This window comes from Juglans regia, chromosome 6, assembly GCF_001411555.2.
Source record: "Juglans regia cultivar Chandler chromosome 6, Walnut 2.0, whole genome shotgun sequence".
NCBI lineage: Eukaryota > Viridiplantae > Streptophyta > Magnoliopsida > Fagales > Juglandaceae > Juglans > Juglans regia.
The window spans coordinates 4707186-4722356 of NC_049906.1; the positions used below are offsets into that span (position 1 = coordinate 4707186).

A 15171-nucleotide genomic window follows, 5' to 3' on the forward strand; every position below is an offset into this window, starting at 1 on the left:
TAAAATTAATGTAGTTCGATAATGTGTCTACGTCTACAGAGTTGTAGAGAATTTTATTATGTTGGAAAATACCAAATATACTTTGGAGTGAAATCTCACTATTCAAAACACGTAGAACCCTCATATTTATAGTGTAACATGGCAAAAATATTAATTTTTACTTTTCTGCATTATTCATTCGAGCGGAGTGTTGAGTGAACTCTTTATTCGAGCTTTGCTTGAGTGACTTGTTGAACAAATTTTTTGCCTGATATTTTTTCTAATTGTAAATAATGCTATTGAAAATTTGTCAAAAAATCATAACGTATTTTTGTCGGGTCGAGTCATCAATTTGGGCTGATACACCAACAAAATCAGACTACACAAACCCAATAGTCACTTCCTGTACTCTCACTTAAAATGTACATCAATTGGTATAATTAAAGATAATAAAATCGAGAATCGAGAGAGTAACATTACACTTCTTTTATTTGATTTTCTAACATCAATCCTTGTCAAATGTCATCTATCCACGTTCCATTCCATCCCTTCTAATTGAAACTTTTGTCCACAAATTCAAATCCCAGATCTAAATCATCCTTGCTGTATCATTGGACAAAATGCCAAAAAGGGGAAGCGGAAGAAAGACAAAAGAAAAAAAAAAAAAATGAAAAGGAAATGTCACTTTGAAATTTGAAGAGTAATCCAACCTGAATTAAGGCTAAGCCATTCTTTAATTTCTGGAGTCGGGAGGAAGCAGACAAAACCACAACATAGCTGTCTCTCAAAATGTCCCAACCTCAAAGTCAGCAGCTAACAAACAACGTAAAGGCCAGTTCATACCTCGGTAAAATTAATTAATTATTACAGACCGACTTGTTTGTGTCTGTAAATAGATGCTTTCTTTTCTAGTTTCATGTATCTCACGTTTTTAACTGTAGAAAAATGCTATTCCCAAACCAAAAAATTTATAAAAAAAGAAAAAGGAAAAAGAAAAATCTCTTCAATGTTTTAAACTGTTTTTGGATTTTTTGCTGACTGCTGGCGAGTGGAGTAGAAGATAAATAAATTTGTATTCGTTGGCTAAAGGATAGAAAAAAAAAATTCTAAAAAAAAAAGGTAATGCGAATTCTATTTTTTTTTTTTAACATTTGTAATATACCAAATTCTCATTAAATTTAATTATCCATTAGAAAGGGTAGTAAGATTTGAAACTCTTGCATTAATCAAAGTGTCATGTTTGAAAACACATTAATTTTTGAGGATTTTTCTCAAAATTTTCTTACTTTAGATCTAACAATCTTTACACACACAATTATAATCATCAAAATACTTTAGTTCTAATCAACAAAAACAAAAACAATTTCACAAAATTTACAGTTTTTTTTCATACTCGACTTTTTCAAGCTCCAATAGAAATATCTTTTAAAAGATCTCTAGGCTTCGTTTGTATTTATAGTTTATTTCAACTCGTTTCATTATTATTCAACAATTTTAATTTACAAATTTTATTACTATTTATAATTCATCTCATTATTATTCATAATTCATTTCAACTCATCTTTAAATCCAAATGACATCTAAATCCATACAAATTTTTCTAGGTCTTATCACTTTCTTTCAAAGACTTTCATCAAATACAAATCTTTACATCAAACAGCATCAAACTTTAACTGATCCCACATGGAATAAAAAAGGCAGAGATTTCAAAAACAGGCATCACGGGACCGTGATATTGTAGTATGAAGCAGGTGAAAAGTGGAAAACAGCAGCAGACAGATCTTTAACCGCACTGACTTGGGAAGATCCTTTGTCTCTTTGCTTTTTGGCCTTTTTTTCACGTACTTTTCTAAAGGTTGTGACTTTTCATGAATTTTCTTTTCTTTTTGTTTTTTACTCTTTTTTTCCCATTAAACTGGTAAAACAGTGGGATCTATAAATCTAATTCTGTATTATTATAGCAATCTCACAGGCCAAAGTGCCATTCACACTCCACCTGAGACTTTGGTTCGAGCGGGATGAGCCCCCTTTTGTCCGTTGGTTCCTTTTGAAATTCAAACCTTCATTGCTTCACTCATTTCATTGGCCACAAAACCCAGCACCCAAAGAGAAATCCACTGATCTCTGGCTCTTTCTTTCATTCTGACTTCAGCAATTTCTTCTCTCTCTTCTGTTTTCTTTTTTTAATATTTTGCATGGTCATTAGCCACTTTCTCCTATCCATCTTCATATTGATTGCACCACCTTCTCTTTCTAAGCAAGCTTTAGTTTTTGAGCTTTTGGGAGCTCAGTTTGCCCGGGGATCACAAGGTTCTTGAACTCTTGTTCTGCTGAAGCAAAGACCTTTCCACTAAATCTAATGGGTGCTTCGGGGAAATGGGTGAAGTCTCTCATAGGTCTCAAAAAGCCCGAGAAAGAAGACCATGTAAGCTCTTTCTTTCTTTTCTCTTTTACACTAATGTGTTTCTGGGATGCACAAAGGTTGAAACTTTCTCTCTTTCTAGGAGAAGGGAGGTGGTAAGAGCAAGAAATGGAAGCTATGGAGGAGTTCTTCTGGGGACTTGGTGTCTTCGTGGAAGGGTTTCAAAGGAAACCACAAAGCGGCTTCTGAGAGTTCTGATTCTCCTCCGGTGGCTGATGCTTTTATGGCTGCGGTGGCCACACTTGTTCGTGCGCCTCCTAAGGATTTTAGGGCTGTAAGGCAAGAATGGGCGGCCATACGGATCCAAACTGCTTTTCGCGGCTTCTTGGTAAATGGATCTATCTGCTTTTCGCCCCTTCGTTCTACCTTTGGTTTCTGAAAAAATGTAGGGAAGGAAAAGAATGTTGAAAATACAATGAGTTCGACTCTTTCAGTTCCAAAAAATTCCTTGGAGGTTTTCTTTTTCTTTGTTTTTTGGTTGGATAACTGATATATCTGCACTCCTTTGATATATAAAAGTGGAAAATAGTTTACCTGAAGCGACGCACCATGAAGCTGAAATATAGTATCATATGTTCATGTTTTAAATTTAGGTTTTATTTTAGACTACTATATAGTCTTCGGTTCAAATCCCAGAAGGAAAGGGACAACAGATTTCAAGCTTTTTTTTTTGGCCAAACTTCAAGCTAACATTCAACAATGCATCATAGCGCAAGTGGGAATGAAGAAAAGGTTTGCCTCTCCCACAAAACAAATTTAAGACCATATGTTATCTAACAGATTTCAAGCTTTAATGGAAGGAAATTCGATGTATTTTTAGCTTTTATTACAAAGTTGTATTGTAAGATCAGTATGGTATGATATGTGCACCATAAAGTTATTCTATTAAGAGCCCAAAATGAACCCTAAACCTGAATTAGCAGCCAGCATTATTTCTTAAATCTGAACCGGACTGTGGTCCTGTCTAGTGTTCTTTGTTATGTTTACTTCAGCTCCTTAAGTACCACTTTGACTAGTAATCGTTTGATTCGTTTGACTGTTCAGCTTGATGTAAAATTCTCAGCTGCATGTTTTAATCATTTGAAGTCCTTTTGTACGATGTTAAAGGGTCAGCAGTATGTTATTGCGATCTAAATCTTTTTGTACTTAGAAGATGGTTTTCTTTTTGTGGGCGTTCTGTAAAACTTGCAGGCAAGAAGGGCTTTGAGGGCCTTGAAAGGAGTGGTGAGGCTTCAAGCTCTAGTTCGGGGTCGGCAGGTGAGGAAGCAAGCTGCAGTGACACTGAGGTGCATGCAGGCCCTGGTTCGAGTTCAGGCCCGAGTTAGGGCTCGTCATGTCCGAATGTCCATAGAGGGACAAGCTGTGCAGGAAATGCTCAATGAGCACCGCAGCAAGGCTGATCTCCTGAAACAAGCTGAGGTACCGTACCATAAACTATCAAGTATCTGATCCATTTCCTGTTGGTTTCATCTTAAAGAGAAATCAATCCTTCTGCAAATTCATTTTACTGGTTAAGAAATATTAACTGATTTGTACCATATGTTCATAGAAAGGCATTCTTTAAAAGATTTCTCAATTTTGAACCTCATGAATTTCAGGAAGGATGGTGTGATAGCCAAGGAACATTGGAAGATGTCAAGGCAAAGTTACAAATGAGGCAAAGAGGTGCAATCAGGAGGGAGAGAGCAATTGCATGACTCAAAGAGGTGCAATCAGGAGGGAGAGAGCAATTGCATACTCTCTTGCTCAAAAGGTATTAAAATGAACACTAAATGATTTAAAAAAAAAAAAAAAATTCTCTCCACCTGAGCAAGTCAATTCAAGTTTTGTCAGGAATGGAGATCAAACCCCAATTCGAATTCCCATTCAAGTGGTTCTATGTGCTTTCTCAAAAATCATGAAATTGACAAGAACAGCTGGGGATGGAGCTGGTTAGAACGTTGGATGGCAGCCAAGCCATGGGAAACTAGATTGATGGAACAATCGCACCCTGAGCCCTCTGTGACAACTCCACCTCCAAAGAGTTGCGGAGATTCCCATGTGGTCACTCATTCGAAATCTTCCAAACCATGCTCTGTGAAAGTCAGAAAGAATAATGTCACCACCAGGATTTCAGGAAAACCTCCCCATATTGGGCAAGTTACTCGCTCATCTTCAAGCCCGAGTTCTGATTTTTGTTATGATGAGAGCTCTGCTTCATCTTCAATCTTCACATCGACAACACCAATTTCTGGCAACACTGGATTGACCTCAGAGAGAACTGAAGATAGCAGCAACAGTAAGCCAAATTACATGAACCTGACTGAGTCAACTAAGGCAAAGCAGAAAACATGCAGTCATTCATCTGAGAGAGTTAAAAGGCAGTCCATGGATGAATTCCAATTTCTTGAAAGGTCAGCAGCTTTCCCTATTGTTGATTCCAAAAGCAGTGCTGATTCTGAGCTTTCTTCAATTAACTTTTCCAAGCCACTTTACCTGCCAAGCCGATCAGATAAGCACTCATTGAGATTAAGTTGACATACCTCCATAAATAGAGGGATTCGTCTCTGTTGGTTCAAGAAGTTCAACAGCTTGTTGGTTCCTAGCAATTCTGTTTATTTGAGAATGTATATTCAAGTTAAAAGCCGTTCTGCTATAACTGTTTTGTATTGAAACACCCAACGAGCCCTGGTTTGATTTCAAATGGTGCTTTGTTTGTAAAGTAGTTATTACTTCTTTTTTATGCTATTAGTTGCTAAGGTGAGATTGATTGATTTAGACGGCAGTCTAGAGAGATGATCAATGTGTTAAGCAAATAGCTTTCAGTTTGTTGCTTTTGTTGATGGGAATTTAGAAGGAAAAAGTTAAAAACACAATCGATTATGCCGTTTACTTTCAGAATTTGGCTTTGGAAGATTGGTTGAGTGGTTGAGTAGAACTTAATTGAATGAGTACTTGTATTCATCTCTCTTTCCTTCATACACCACACGAAGCGTGTTTTTATTTGTTTATTTTCTGAGTTAAACTAGTGTTTAGATAAACTTAAATAGTGTAAAATTATATCCAAATCCTCCGTTTTGAATTTTCTTCCCTCCCCTCTACGCTCACGTTCTTTCTTCGCCAGCAGCCTCTTCTTCCTCTACCAGCGGCCTCTTCATGTTTGCCACCGTCTGGGACAGCCGACAAGAACCTAGGCACGACCGACCCACCGCCACATTAGCTCGCATCCATGAATCTTCACCTCCACACTCAACCACACACCCAATACAGCTCGCATCCATGAACCTTCGCCTCCACGTTCAATCTCATAGATTTTGAGATTTTTTACCTCTTTTTTTTCTTTTTTTTTTTAAAACTTTGAGCCATGCAGTACCCTTACTTCCCAGTTCCCCTCCACCATGCAGTACTCATCCATTCATCATCCCCTTCGCTTCCATGTTCAACCTCACAGAATACTGGCGGGTCTCTTCAGCCCACCTCTTTTCATCAAAGAGGATTGCTACCCACGAAGTTGGACGCCAGATGGATTGTGACAACATGTTGCGTGCCATCGCCAAAGAGCAATCACTTCAAGGTGTTATTTTCTTACGAAACTACCTTCAAGTTGCGGTGCTTGACAACATTATGAGCACCGTACTTGAAAAAAGATACAATCTAACATGCAATAGCGCTGAGGCTAGAGAGTTGCAAGAGATTGTCAGAGAAGGATTTGAGCTCTTAGGTGCTTTTAATTGGTCTGATTATCTCCCATGGCTCAACTACATTTACGACCCTTTTCATATCAACGAAAGCTGCTCAGCACTTGTTCCTCGTGTCAGAAAGCTTGTGAAGAGACTAATAAATGAGCATCGGCATGTTGACTCGAGCAAGCTCTTTGATAACCCAGAATTTGTTCATGTTCTACTCTCTTTAGAAGGAGATGAGAAACTTGAAGATGACATGATTGCAGTCTTATGGGTTTGTAATGGAGTTTTTTATCTTGTGAATTTCATCTTATTTCTGAAGGGAAGTTGTGGTAATCTCGAGATTCAGGGAGGGAGAGGCTTAAGAGAGAAAGAAGTTGATTTATGTGTGAGTTGATTCAAGGAGAGAGAGGCGAGAGGGAGTGTCGGGGAGGGAAAGTCGAAATTCAAGAGACGAGAAAAATCTATTTCGGGGAGGGAGAGAGGAGGAAGAAGGTGGACCGGTTTGTCACGTAGGTTTCACGTGACGTGTGATCAGTAGATCGGAATATGAATAGATTTTTCCTAATTGAATAAAAACCCAGAGACCAAAGAAATACACCATTTCCACCGACGTAAGCAAGTCTTTTCGATCAGGTAGCTTGGATTCAAAATTAGGGTTACCTTGACATCAGTTAGAATATGAAGGGCATTACAGTGTGGAATTGTCCAAAGACATGGCCATAGAATGCCGGTCGACAACATGACCTTTCCATTAATACCCTATCTTTGTTTAGCAGAAGTCACAGTATAAAAGTAGGTAGCTCATGTAGATGGTATGGCTGCATGATAAATCTTTTGGTAATACGAGGTTACAATCGTATGAACAAAGACAATCTAAACTTTCTTATTGGGTGCATCACTCTAAGCTTTACCCCATGCTTGAAGTTTGCTAAGCAATGTCTGAACAAATTTCACGTTCGCTCTATGACTCTAAGCTTTACCCCATGCTTGAAGTTGAGAATGATGCCATACTCAAGATCCAGTGGTTCTTCCATGTTGGGTGAACGTCGGAAAAGGTATTTCCGGTACAAATGAATCAAAGAGAGCTTTATTTCCTGAAGGGAGAATTTCTGGCCGATGCATGATCGTGGCCCGAGCCCAAAGGGTATGAAAGAATAGGGATGCCTTCGTTTCTCTTCTTCACAGTTTGGGTCAAACCTCTCTGGTGTGAACTTCTCTGGCTCTGAGAAGTTCTTCGGATCTTTTGCTAGAACTCCGAGTGCTAACCAGACCCATGTCCCCTGTTATCAGAATATGAATTTCATTAAATTAAGCACATGTACAAAGTTCCAGTCTATACACATGGTACGCAGACATACATAAAGGCCATGTATGACATTCAAGCATATATAAATATACCTTCGGGAGAAGATAACCTCCTATCTCTACTTCCTTAGATGTTTCTCTTGCAACTAGCGGGGAAACGGTGTAATACCTCATTGCCTCCTTAATGATCTGCACTTAGAAAATCAAGAGAACAATAAGAGTCAATCGTTGGGAAGGTCTCATCTGGGAGGTGTTGGAAAGGGAAAGTTGACCTAATTGACTAATCTTGTTCACTGCAGGTGAGATATATTGAGAAAAACTCTGACATGGATACAACAAGCAATATGCCAATATTGCTCTTTGGTTAGCATATACGACTTCAAACTTGACTGCCAAAAAAGAGTTTTAAGAACCTTGCCTGTTCAAGGTAAGGGAATTTGTTTTGGAGATCGTGACTACTTGGCATCTGATCAGGTGGACTAAATCCGTCAATCTCTGCAAGCATCTTCTTCTCGACTTCTGGATGTCCGGCAACTAAGTAGACAACTGAAGACAATGTGAAGGCTGTGGTGGCTGATCCAGCAAGCAAGTGCTCATAAGTAACTGCACTAATGTAGTCTGTGGTGAAGACATTCTTTGAAATCGGCTGTGACTCCCTCGCATTCAATATGAGTGACAATAAGTCCTTTGAGTTTATATCCCTCTCTTTCATTCGCTTTGCCACAATCTCATTCAGCCGGCCGCTCAGTTTCTGATTAGTGCGCTCAACTTTCCAGTCCATAGTGCCAGGTAGTCTCTTCAGGATCTGCCTGAATGGTTCCTGAAGTATGGGGATAAGTAGACCCAGTATGATTGAAAATGAGCCAGACAAGTCCATTTTAAGTTGTGTTGTGGAGTAGATGTGTTGATTAATAAAGTCGGAGACTTCCTTATCATCACTCCTGTTTTCCACAATGTCAACTGAATCACCGATTGTCTGCGGTTTACAGAGGCTAAAATCAACACCGAAGGCTGCTTGTCCAATGACATCAGTGGCCAACTTGAGGGAAAGGTTTGAGAAGGTGATATCTTCTTCTTTAAACGAGTGAAGATTTTGAGTTGCAGATACAATAAATGCTTGCATTTTGGGTATTAGGCTGGCAAGGTGTGATGGCTGATAGACTGATAATATTGTGTTTCGCATGGTTGACCATCTTGCATCCCTGCAAATTCAAGTTCCATCAGTATCTTAAATGACATTTTTGGTGTGCTGCCTCCGAACTTCTCTGTAGTTTATACAAACAAGAGTATTCAAGTTACCAATTCAGAAAACCAGAGACAGCTCTAGGCTCTGGTGCTCCCTACCCCATTGCATGGGTCAGTTTTACTTTAGCCTAATAAGCTCACTGAGGACATTACCGATACAAGATTCACCACTTTACAGCAGCTGTGAAATTCTGAATTAAGAGTTATTCACCTTATGGAATAATGTCAAAGATGTTGTGTGAGATTTACACAATCATAGCATACTTTTATTTTGCTGCGTGCACTGTCAACTTTATTAAGTACTGCAAGAAGTACCTGGTGAAGAAGAGTCCTTTCTGATGAAGAGGGGAGGCCGAAATGGGAGAAGGTATGCTTCTGTTTGGAATGTCCTTGAATTTCTTTATTCCTACCTCCCTACAAAGCTCCGGATCTGCAACAATTATCAGTGGCTGTCTACCCATGTGAAACCTGCTCTAAACATAAAATTTATTATAAAGGTAGAAAAATCAGAATGTGATGGAAAACATATTGTCTTTCTATATAAAGCAACCTTTCGAGTAATGCAATGCATCATCTCCTATTGACTTTCACACTCCACATCTTCAATTTTTTTTTTTTTTTCTTTATAATTGTGGAGGTGTTTTTCATAAGATGTGAGGTAGTGAATTTTCATAGGATGTGAGGTAGTGAAAGTAACTGATGATGAGAAAAATCTTTATTTCAAAAATAGCATTCCACCTAATTGTAGCAAATAGCAATGGAAAGGAGTAACTCCATGTCACTTAAAATTGATAATATTTAGTAAATATAAAATATTTTGGTTCTTTTATGTATTAACATAACACTAATGCTAAACTTACGGGAGAGCACACGGGTCATAAACAGTACTAATTGATAGTTTAAGCATCAAATATATTAATTTTCCGACTTTTTTTTTTATTTCCCCCATGATCTTTGCAGAAAAAACTTAGATTTTTGGTCTGGAGATTTGATATGTATCAGTTATTATTCATTCTCACACTCCACACCTATATCTTTTGAGAAAAGATATTTACAACAGTAAATTATGTAACCACCACGTAATTTCTTTAAAAAAATGAATAAAATATAAGATTCACATAAAAAAATTAATCTTTTAATAATAAATTTCACTCTTTTTAAAACGATTACGCAGTATTTATGTAATTTACAATTATATATAAAATTACTCTCAACTTTTTCATAAGATATGAGAATATTTTTTATACGATATGTGGTATTTTTATAAAATATAGTGTGAAACGGTAAATAGTTATTAATGAAAATAATTTTTCTTTAGTCTAAGGTAAGAACTCTGTAAAATATCTAGGAAAATGCTAAACATCAAATATCTATACTGACCTAAAAATATAATAAATAATTTATTTTTTTTAATTTTAAATAATAATAATATTAAAAAATAATATTTTATTAATATTTTATCCAATTTTAAACTTTAATCGAAAATCACTCCATCTTACCTTACCATCCAAATAGTCTTTTGGTTTGAAGCAATAACTCTGTAAAATATGTAGGAAAATGCTAAGCATCAAATATCTATACTGACCTGAAAATAGGACCGTATCGTTTTGCAAGGACTGAGAAGACATCAGGGCCATACTTAGCCAGCAAGGGGAGGTGCCCTACAAAAGGCACGGCCGGTGGGCCAGGTACCCTTCTCACACCCCAGTAAGGTCCATAAAAGTACCCAAATACTACTGCCACAGCCAACACTGTGAAGATGGTGGATACCATAGGAGCACTTGTACTGCAGAACCATCCCAAACCCACAAATCTTTGAAGGTATTCATCCAAAAAAACCATTTCTTGAGAGAGAAAAGCGAGGTTCTTGGCTGTTGCAGGAAGCTCTTAGCTGAGTTATATAAAGAGGGGTCCGGGTTGAGAGGCGAGCGGGAAGGGAAGTGGGGGGAGGATTGGGTGTCTCCATCGGCCTCTTGGATGGGTAGAACTTGGTCTTTTGTCTGAATACCAATGATTGTATTGGGGAAACATGCGCATCCTCTAGTGTTTCAGTCGTGGCCTCTTGAATAGTGCTCATTCAATGAACCTCAAAAGATTTATAATTATTATAAATTAAGCAGTATATTTTTAATTTGTATTGGATATGTGATACCAACTTAGCTAAGAAAAAAGAAAAAAAAAAAAAAAAGAATACTGGAAATAGTTTGTAAGTCGACTCTTTTTTCATACAAGTAAGTTATATTATTAAAAAATAATTTATTTTATTTAAATTTTTAAATTTATCTATTTCTTTTAAAAAGTACGTTAGATTTGTATATTTTAAAACTATAAATATTAATTTTTAAAGAAAAATATAATTTGATTAAAAAATACTTAAAACTAAACCAAAAATGACAAGGAAAAAATATTGTATACATGCGAAAATAAAATGTAAAAGTGTATATATTAGTTTCCTGATCTTTTAAAGAAAGAAAAATTCTATATATTCATTATCTTCATTCATCACGTATTATATTTATTTATTTTTTTTATATTTATTTTTTTCTCTTATTTAATATGTAATATATAGATAATAAATTAAATAAATTTTAAAAAAATAAAATTTTAAATTTTTTTTTTAAAAATATGATGTGTAGTGACCATGAATAAAAAAACTCTTAAACAAATAGCATTCGTTCATTTCTATTTTTCTATGAAATAAAATAGTTCTTTTTATTTGTATATACATATTTAATAACTAGTAATAATCCAACAAAAGAAAATTCTCAAGCAGTGAGTCATTTTTTTTTTTTTTTTGGTACTATCAATAAACAAGAAATGAAATCCAAAGAGTGGCATAAAAACAAAGTGTTTTTCCTAGATAACATTCAGTCACCACCATAGTTGCATCTTAAGATTAATTGGTCATTTCAAGCCTTGGTGCTTACCAACATTGATATATGCCTACTTTTCTAAGATCAAAGAAACTCCCAAGACTCCATTTTTTCGATCTTATTCAACTCATATTGGGCTAAAAAAAAGACCAATACACTGCTTTATCATCATCCCCATCGGACTTATCTTCTTTAACAGTTGCTATCACCAAGAAAAAGCCATGGATACCCATTCTAAGTTGTTGACTCCATGTCCATTCTGAGCACAGTAATAGGACTTTCAAGAAACTCCTTGCTTTTTTAAACTAGCAGCCTATGATATGGCAGAAACGGGACTTCTTTGTGTAAAAACTTATGAAAATCCCCATCTACCACTCATATCTTGAGAAGATATTCATTCACAACAATCCTATCATGGTGGGGTGTCATTTGCCAATTAAATAGGCCAGGCTTTACTTATTCTCCATCCTTCTCATTTTCCCTGTTCATTGCAAAGAAGTTGAAGAGAAGAGGTATCCCAAACTTGAATCTCTGTTTCTCTTTGGAACTTCCATGGCTTGTCCATTCTGAGTAGCTGCAAAGAAGAATATCATATCCTGCAGCAGCTTGACCATTACCTAGAAAAATCTTACTCAAATTGAGGTAGGTGCGGCTATTGTAGCCAATGAGCTGAAACATATGGCTGTAAGAGAGTGAAATGATCATCAATGCAGCAACAACAGGCCATACTCAGAAACCAAAATTAGTTAATTTAAAACAAGGATAAATGATTATAAAAGCAATATTACGAATTTAAACCAGAAGTTCTTAGTACTTTATATACATAGCAGCTGATATCTACATCTCCGTTATCTATGAAACTCTGTTATTAGCTTGCTTATTCAAAGGTCATTCTCCCTTCTCAAGGAAGTGAGCCAGCGGATTCTAATTCTGCTGTGCCGGTGCGCAAGCACGCTTTGACTGCAATGTGAAATCTTTGGTCTGCCACGCATAGATATCAAACGAATCAGAACTGTAAACTACTAAAGTTTGGAGTAATGGATCAAATCATTCATATATAAGCTGCAGACTGTAACTAAATCTTCGAGATGAGAATCAGTGAAGGAAACCCCTCCTTGGAAATTTCCAATGGCCAGTCCGCCTGTAAAATGCAGAAAAAGAAACAACAAATCACAAATTTGTGAACTAATTCAAGTGCAGTAGAAGAGTTTAACAATACTTGCAAAACTTAATAAAGGATACAGGAAAGCTGGATATGTTGGCCTCTTAGCAACTCTCACCATCCCTGCTGCACGAGAAACCATAAATCATCCTCAATTACCCAGAAATTAAACAATGGAAAGCAACAAAATGACCAAACCAAGTTTCTTGAAAATCATATACCTAAATGAGATATAGGAATGGAGTTTCAGAGACCAACCCAACAAATAAAACACCACAACATCAATCAATATATCATTTATGAGTTTGGTCGTGTCTTCGACCTGAGATCACCCATTTGATCTACAAGATCTTGCAAATCCTCACCCCAGTTGGCTGGTTGTGCAACCAAATCCTCTAATATTTCTGCATCGATTTCTGATTGATAATCCACCACAGCTTCTTCCTCTGCATTTCCAGCAATCATATCGCCATTCAGTAGCTCCTCCCATATTGTCTCGTTAACAAAATCCAAATTGCCGCCACTTCTTGCGGGTATCGAACTTGCAATTGGGTCCTTGATATCACTGCTCGATTCATTGTCCCAGGAAGATAAGAGAAACGTCTCTATTTCTGACTCCATTGTTGACAATTCTTCATGTTCTTGGCTTGTGTGGTCCACATCCAGACCACTGCCTGCCGTCACAGAAAACACTTCTTCTTGCAAATCCTCCGCACTGGGGCGTGCAGTCAGCCTCCGCTTTCGTCCTATTTCAACACCTCCCAATTCTCTTCTCTGAGCAAATTGCTGGATAAAGGTCGGGTTACTGAGTGCTTTAGCAAGAAAAGTCATCATCTGTTGTTGTTTCCTCTCAGTGGCTTGCAACCTATCCTCCATGGAAATGATTTCATCCCTCGAATTCTGTTGCTCCTGTCTCAACTTCAGAATCTCCGCCATTAACCAGCTTCTATCTCTCCTTAATCTTTCAAGATCGCCTTCCAAGCCATATTCTCCCAATTCGACACAAGCTCCTCCTCCCCCTCCTCCTTCTTGTTGTAGACCTTGGCCGACATGTCTTCTCCGCTTGATGGTCTTCAATAAATGCCTCTGCCCTCCTAGAAACCCTTCATTTGCGAATTCCCATCGATCAGGATCAACCTTTCTGAAACCCTGCATCCAATTTTAACATTAAGGAGATGTTTTAGAGTCTTCGAAGCTAATTAACCTATAGTCGATGGAAATCGAATAAGTGTAAACATGACAAACGTTTTCAGGGAAAATGATCTGATCAGAATCACAGCATGCAGCCAAAAGAACAAAAGACGGATTGACTACTACTGATGCAAAGAAACATTCAACTTTTGTAAACCCAGTAAAAACTCGAATTGATCGAAACAAACACAAAATAGTAATACCCTACAGAACAACTTCAGATTACTCAAATGATAACGTGCTACGTGCAAAATCATAGAATTCAGCAAAATCATCAACAAAAGAATGCATGAATGATCCCGATTATTAGGAGAGTGGGTACTTACATATGTATTGAGTTGGCGAATGAAGCTGGAGAAGTTACTGTGCTTAAAGTACCGAGGAAGAAGGGTGGTGGAGAACTTGCCGGAGTCCCAAACGACGAAGCTGTTGCGACCTCTGCTCCACGATACAATCGAGTCCGTCGAAGGGTCCTCCACCATTTCAAAGGTCTTGGTCAGAAACGGAGGCGGACCCACATCGTGCAGCCCCTCCATTGGCTGAGGCGAGAAGCTGGAAGACGAAGACGACGACGATGATCCCAAAGCACATGTCACCGTTTCCTCCTTAACCATCACTCCTTCCATAACTTCCTCCTTACAGTGATAAAAGACGTAATAATGCGTAAAGACTGAAGCTTTGAGAATGTGTGTGAAGCAGTTTTCTGAAGCAGATAGGGGAAGTTGAAGGACTACTTATGGAGGTGGAGCAGAAACTTCTAGATAGGAATGGAGATATTTTGTTGGTGTCGGTTTTTATTTCGGAAGTTCGAAAGAAGTTTCTGATGTTTTGTCGCTTGCCACTGGTCGGAAGATTACCATAGATTCTAGAAACTTCTCTACTTTTCTGAAATCTGTGGCCGTTCACTGATTAGAGTGTCACTGTTCTGTGGGGCCCTTTGTTTGCCACGTATTAAATTTACAACCGTCGGTGTTCGGTCTCTGAGAGAAAAGAATATCGTTGGATGGATGGATATGCCCCTGGGATATCTTGGTTTTACAATGAGCTTTGTTACCCAACTTCCACCACACTTCACACTTCATATTTTTTAAATTTTTAATATTTTTTTTAAATTTTTTTTTGAATTTATTCTTTTTAAATTATTTCAAATTTTTTATTCATTATTCAGATAATAAATATTTAATAAAAGAAAAAAATAATAAAAATTAAAAATAATGTGGAGTGTGGAGGTTGTGTGAATAGTAAGAGGTTGAGTAGATTTTTTGTTTTAAAATTACGAAAATGATGCTCTGACTTCTTATCGCTAAATGCTGCTGTTAGAATTTTTTA

General features: G+C 37.2%; 3 protein-coding genes across 11 annotated transcripts; 1 reads left to right on the top strand and 2 right to left on the bottom strand.

Annotated features, from left to right (window-relative positions):
- Positions 1–1958: 1958 nt before the first annotated feature.
- LOC108979267 (protein IQ-DOMAIN 1-like) lies at positions 1959–5243 on the top strand. 2 transcript variants are annotated; one of them, XM_035691309.1, is made up of 6 exons: positions 1959–2404; positions 2484–2729; positions 3593–3820; positions 4000–4066; positions 4108–4154; positions 4226–5243. In XM_035691309.1, the coding sequence occupies exons 1-6, from the start codon at positions 2339–2341 to the stop codon at positions 4916–4918; spliced, it is 1347 nt and encodes a 448-aa protein (XP_035547202.1). In that variant the 5' UTR covers positions 1959–2338; the 3' UTR covers positions 4919–5243. The 2 variants fall into 2 exon arrangements, with proteins under 2 accessions (XP_035547202.1, XP_035547203.1); XM_035691310.1 differs by having other exon boundaries at positions 4235–5239.
- Positions 5244–6704: 1461 nt separating this feature from the next.
- LOC109020509 (cytochrome P450 711A1-like) lies at positions 6705–10709 on the bottom strand. 2 transcript variants are annotated; one of them, XM_019002982.2, is made up of 5 exons: positions 10202–10709; positions 8932–9084; positions 7790–8573; positions 7465–7560; positions 6705–7346 (listed from the first exon to the last, which is right to left on the bottom strand). In XM_019002982.2, exons 1-5 carry the CDS (start codon positions 10456–10458, stop codon positions 7017–7019), a joined length of 1620 nt encoding a protein of 539 aa, XP_018858527.1. In that variant the 5' UTR covers positions 10459–10709; the 3' UTR covers positions 6705–7016. The 2 variants fall into 2 exon arrangements, with proteins under 2 accessions (XP_018858527.1, XP_018858528.1); XM_019002983.2 differs by having other exon boundaries at positions 8932–9089; positions 10202–10290.
- Positions 10710–11396: 687 nt separating this feature from the next.
- LOC109020508 (heat shock factor protein HSF30) lies at positions 11397–14567 on the bottom strand. Of its 7 annotated transcripts, none has more exons than XR_004801790.1 (4): positions 14169–14566; positions 12873–13800; positions 12732–12774; positions 12517–12630 (listed from the first exon to the last, which is right to left on the bottom strand). XR_004801790.1 is itself a non-coding variant. In XM_019002979.2 (3 exons), exons 1-3 carry the CDS (start codon positions 14466–14468, stop codon positions 12512–12514), a joined length of 1203 nt encoding a protein of 400 aa, XP_018858524.1. In that variant the 5' UTR covers positions 14469–14567; the 3' UTR covers positions 11397–12511. The 7 variants fall into 7 exon arrangements, 3 of the variants coding, with proteins under 3 accessions (XP_018858524.1, XP_018858525.1, XP_018858526.1); XR_004801789.1 differs by having other exon boundaries at positions 12732–12777; XM_019002979.2 differs by lacking the exon at positions 12732–12774 and having other exon boundaries at positions 11397–12630; positions 13017–13800; positions 14169–14567.
- Between the last annotated feature and the right edge of the window lie 604 nt (positions 14568–15171).

What these genes read in the sequence shown, in the direction of transcription:
- LOC108979267 (XM_035691309.1), top strand. Translation starts at nt 2,339, where the DNA reads ATGGGTGCTTCGGGGAAATGGGTGAAGTCTCTCATAGGTCTCAAAAAG. An exon ending in ATCTCCTGAAACAAGCTGAG is followed by an intron (nt 3,821 to 3,999) that starts GTACCGTACCAT and finishes CATGAATTTCAG; the next exon opens with GAAGGATGGTGTGATAGCCA. An exon ending in CATACTCTCTTGCTCAAAAG is followed by an intron (nt 4,155 to 4,225) that starts GTATTAAAATGA and finishes AGTCAATTCAAG; the next exon opens with TTTTGTCAGGAATGGAGATC.
- LOC109020509 (XM_019002982.2), bottom strand. Translation starts at nt 10,458, where the DNA reads ATGGTTTTTTTGGATGAATACCTTCAAAGATTTGTGGGTTTGGGATGG. An exon ending in CGATACGGTCCTATTTTCAG is followed by an intron (nt 9,085 to 10,201) that starts GTCAGTATAGAT and finishes TGTTTAGAGCAG; the next exon opens with GTTTCACATGGGTAGACAGC. An exon ending in GAGGTTATCTTCTCCCGAAG is followed by an intron (nt 7,347 to 7,464) that starts GTATATTTATAT and finishes TTCTGATAACAG; the next exon opens with GGGACATGGGTCTGGTTAGC.
- LOC109020508 (XM_019002979.2), bottom strand. Translation starts at nt 14,468, where the DNA reads ATGGAAGGAGTGATGGTTAAGGAGGAAACGGTGACATGTGCTTTGGGA. An exon ending in TTCGCCAACTCAATACATAT is followed by an intron (nt 13,801 to 14,168) that starts GTAAGTACCCAC and finishes AATTGGATGCAG; the next exon opens with GGTTTCAGAAAGGTTGATCC. An exon ending in TGCACAACCAGCCAACTGGG is followed by an intron (nt 12,631 to 13,016) that starts GTGAGGATTTGC and finishes TGCATTTTACAG; the next exon opens with GCGGACTGGCCATTGGAAAT.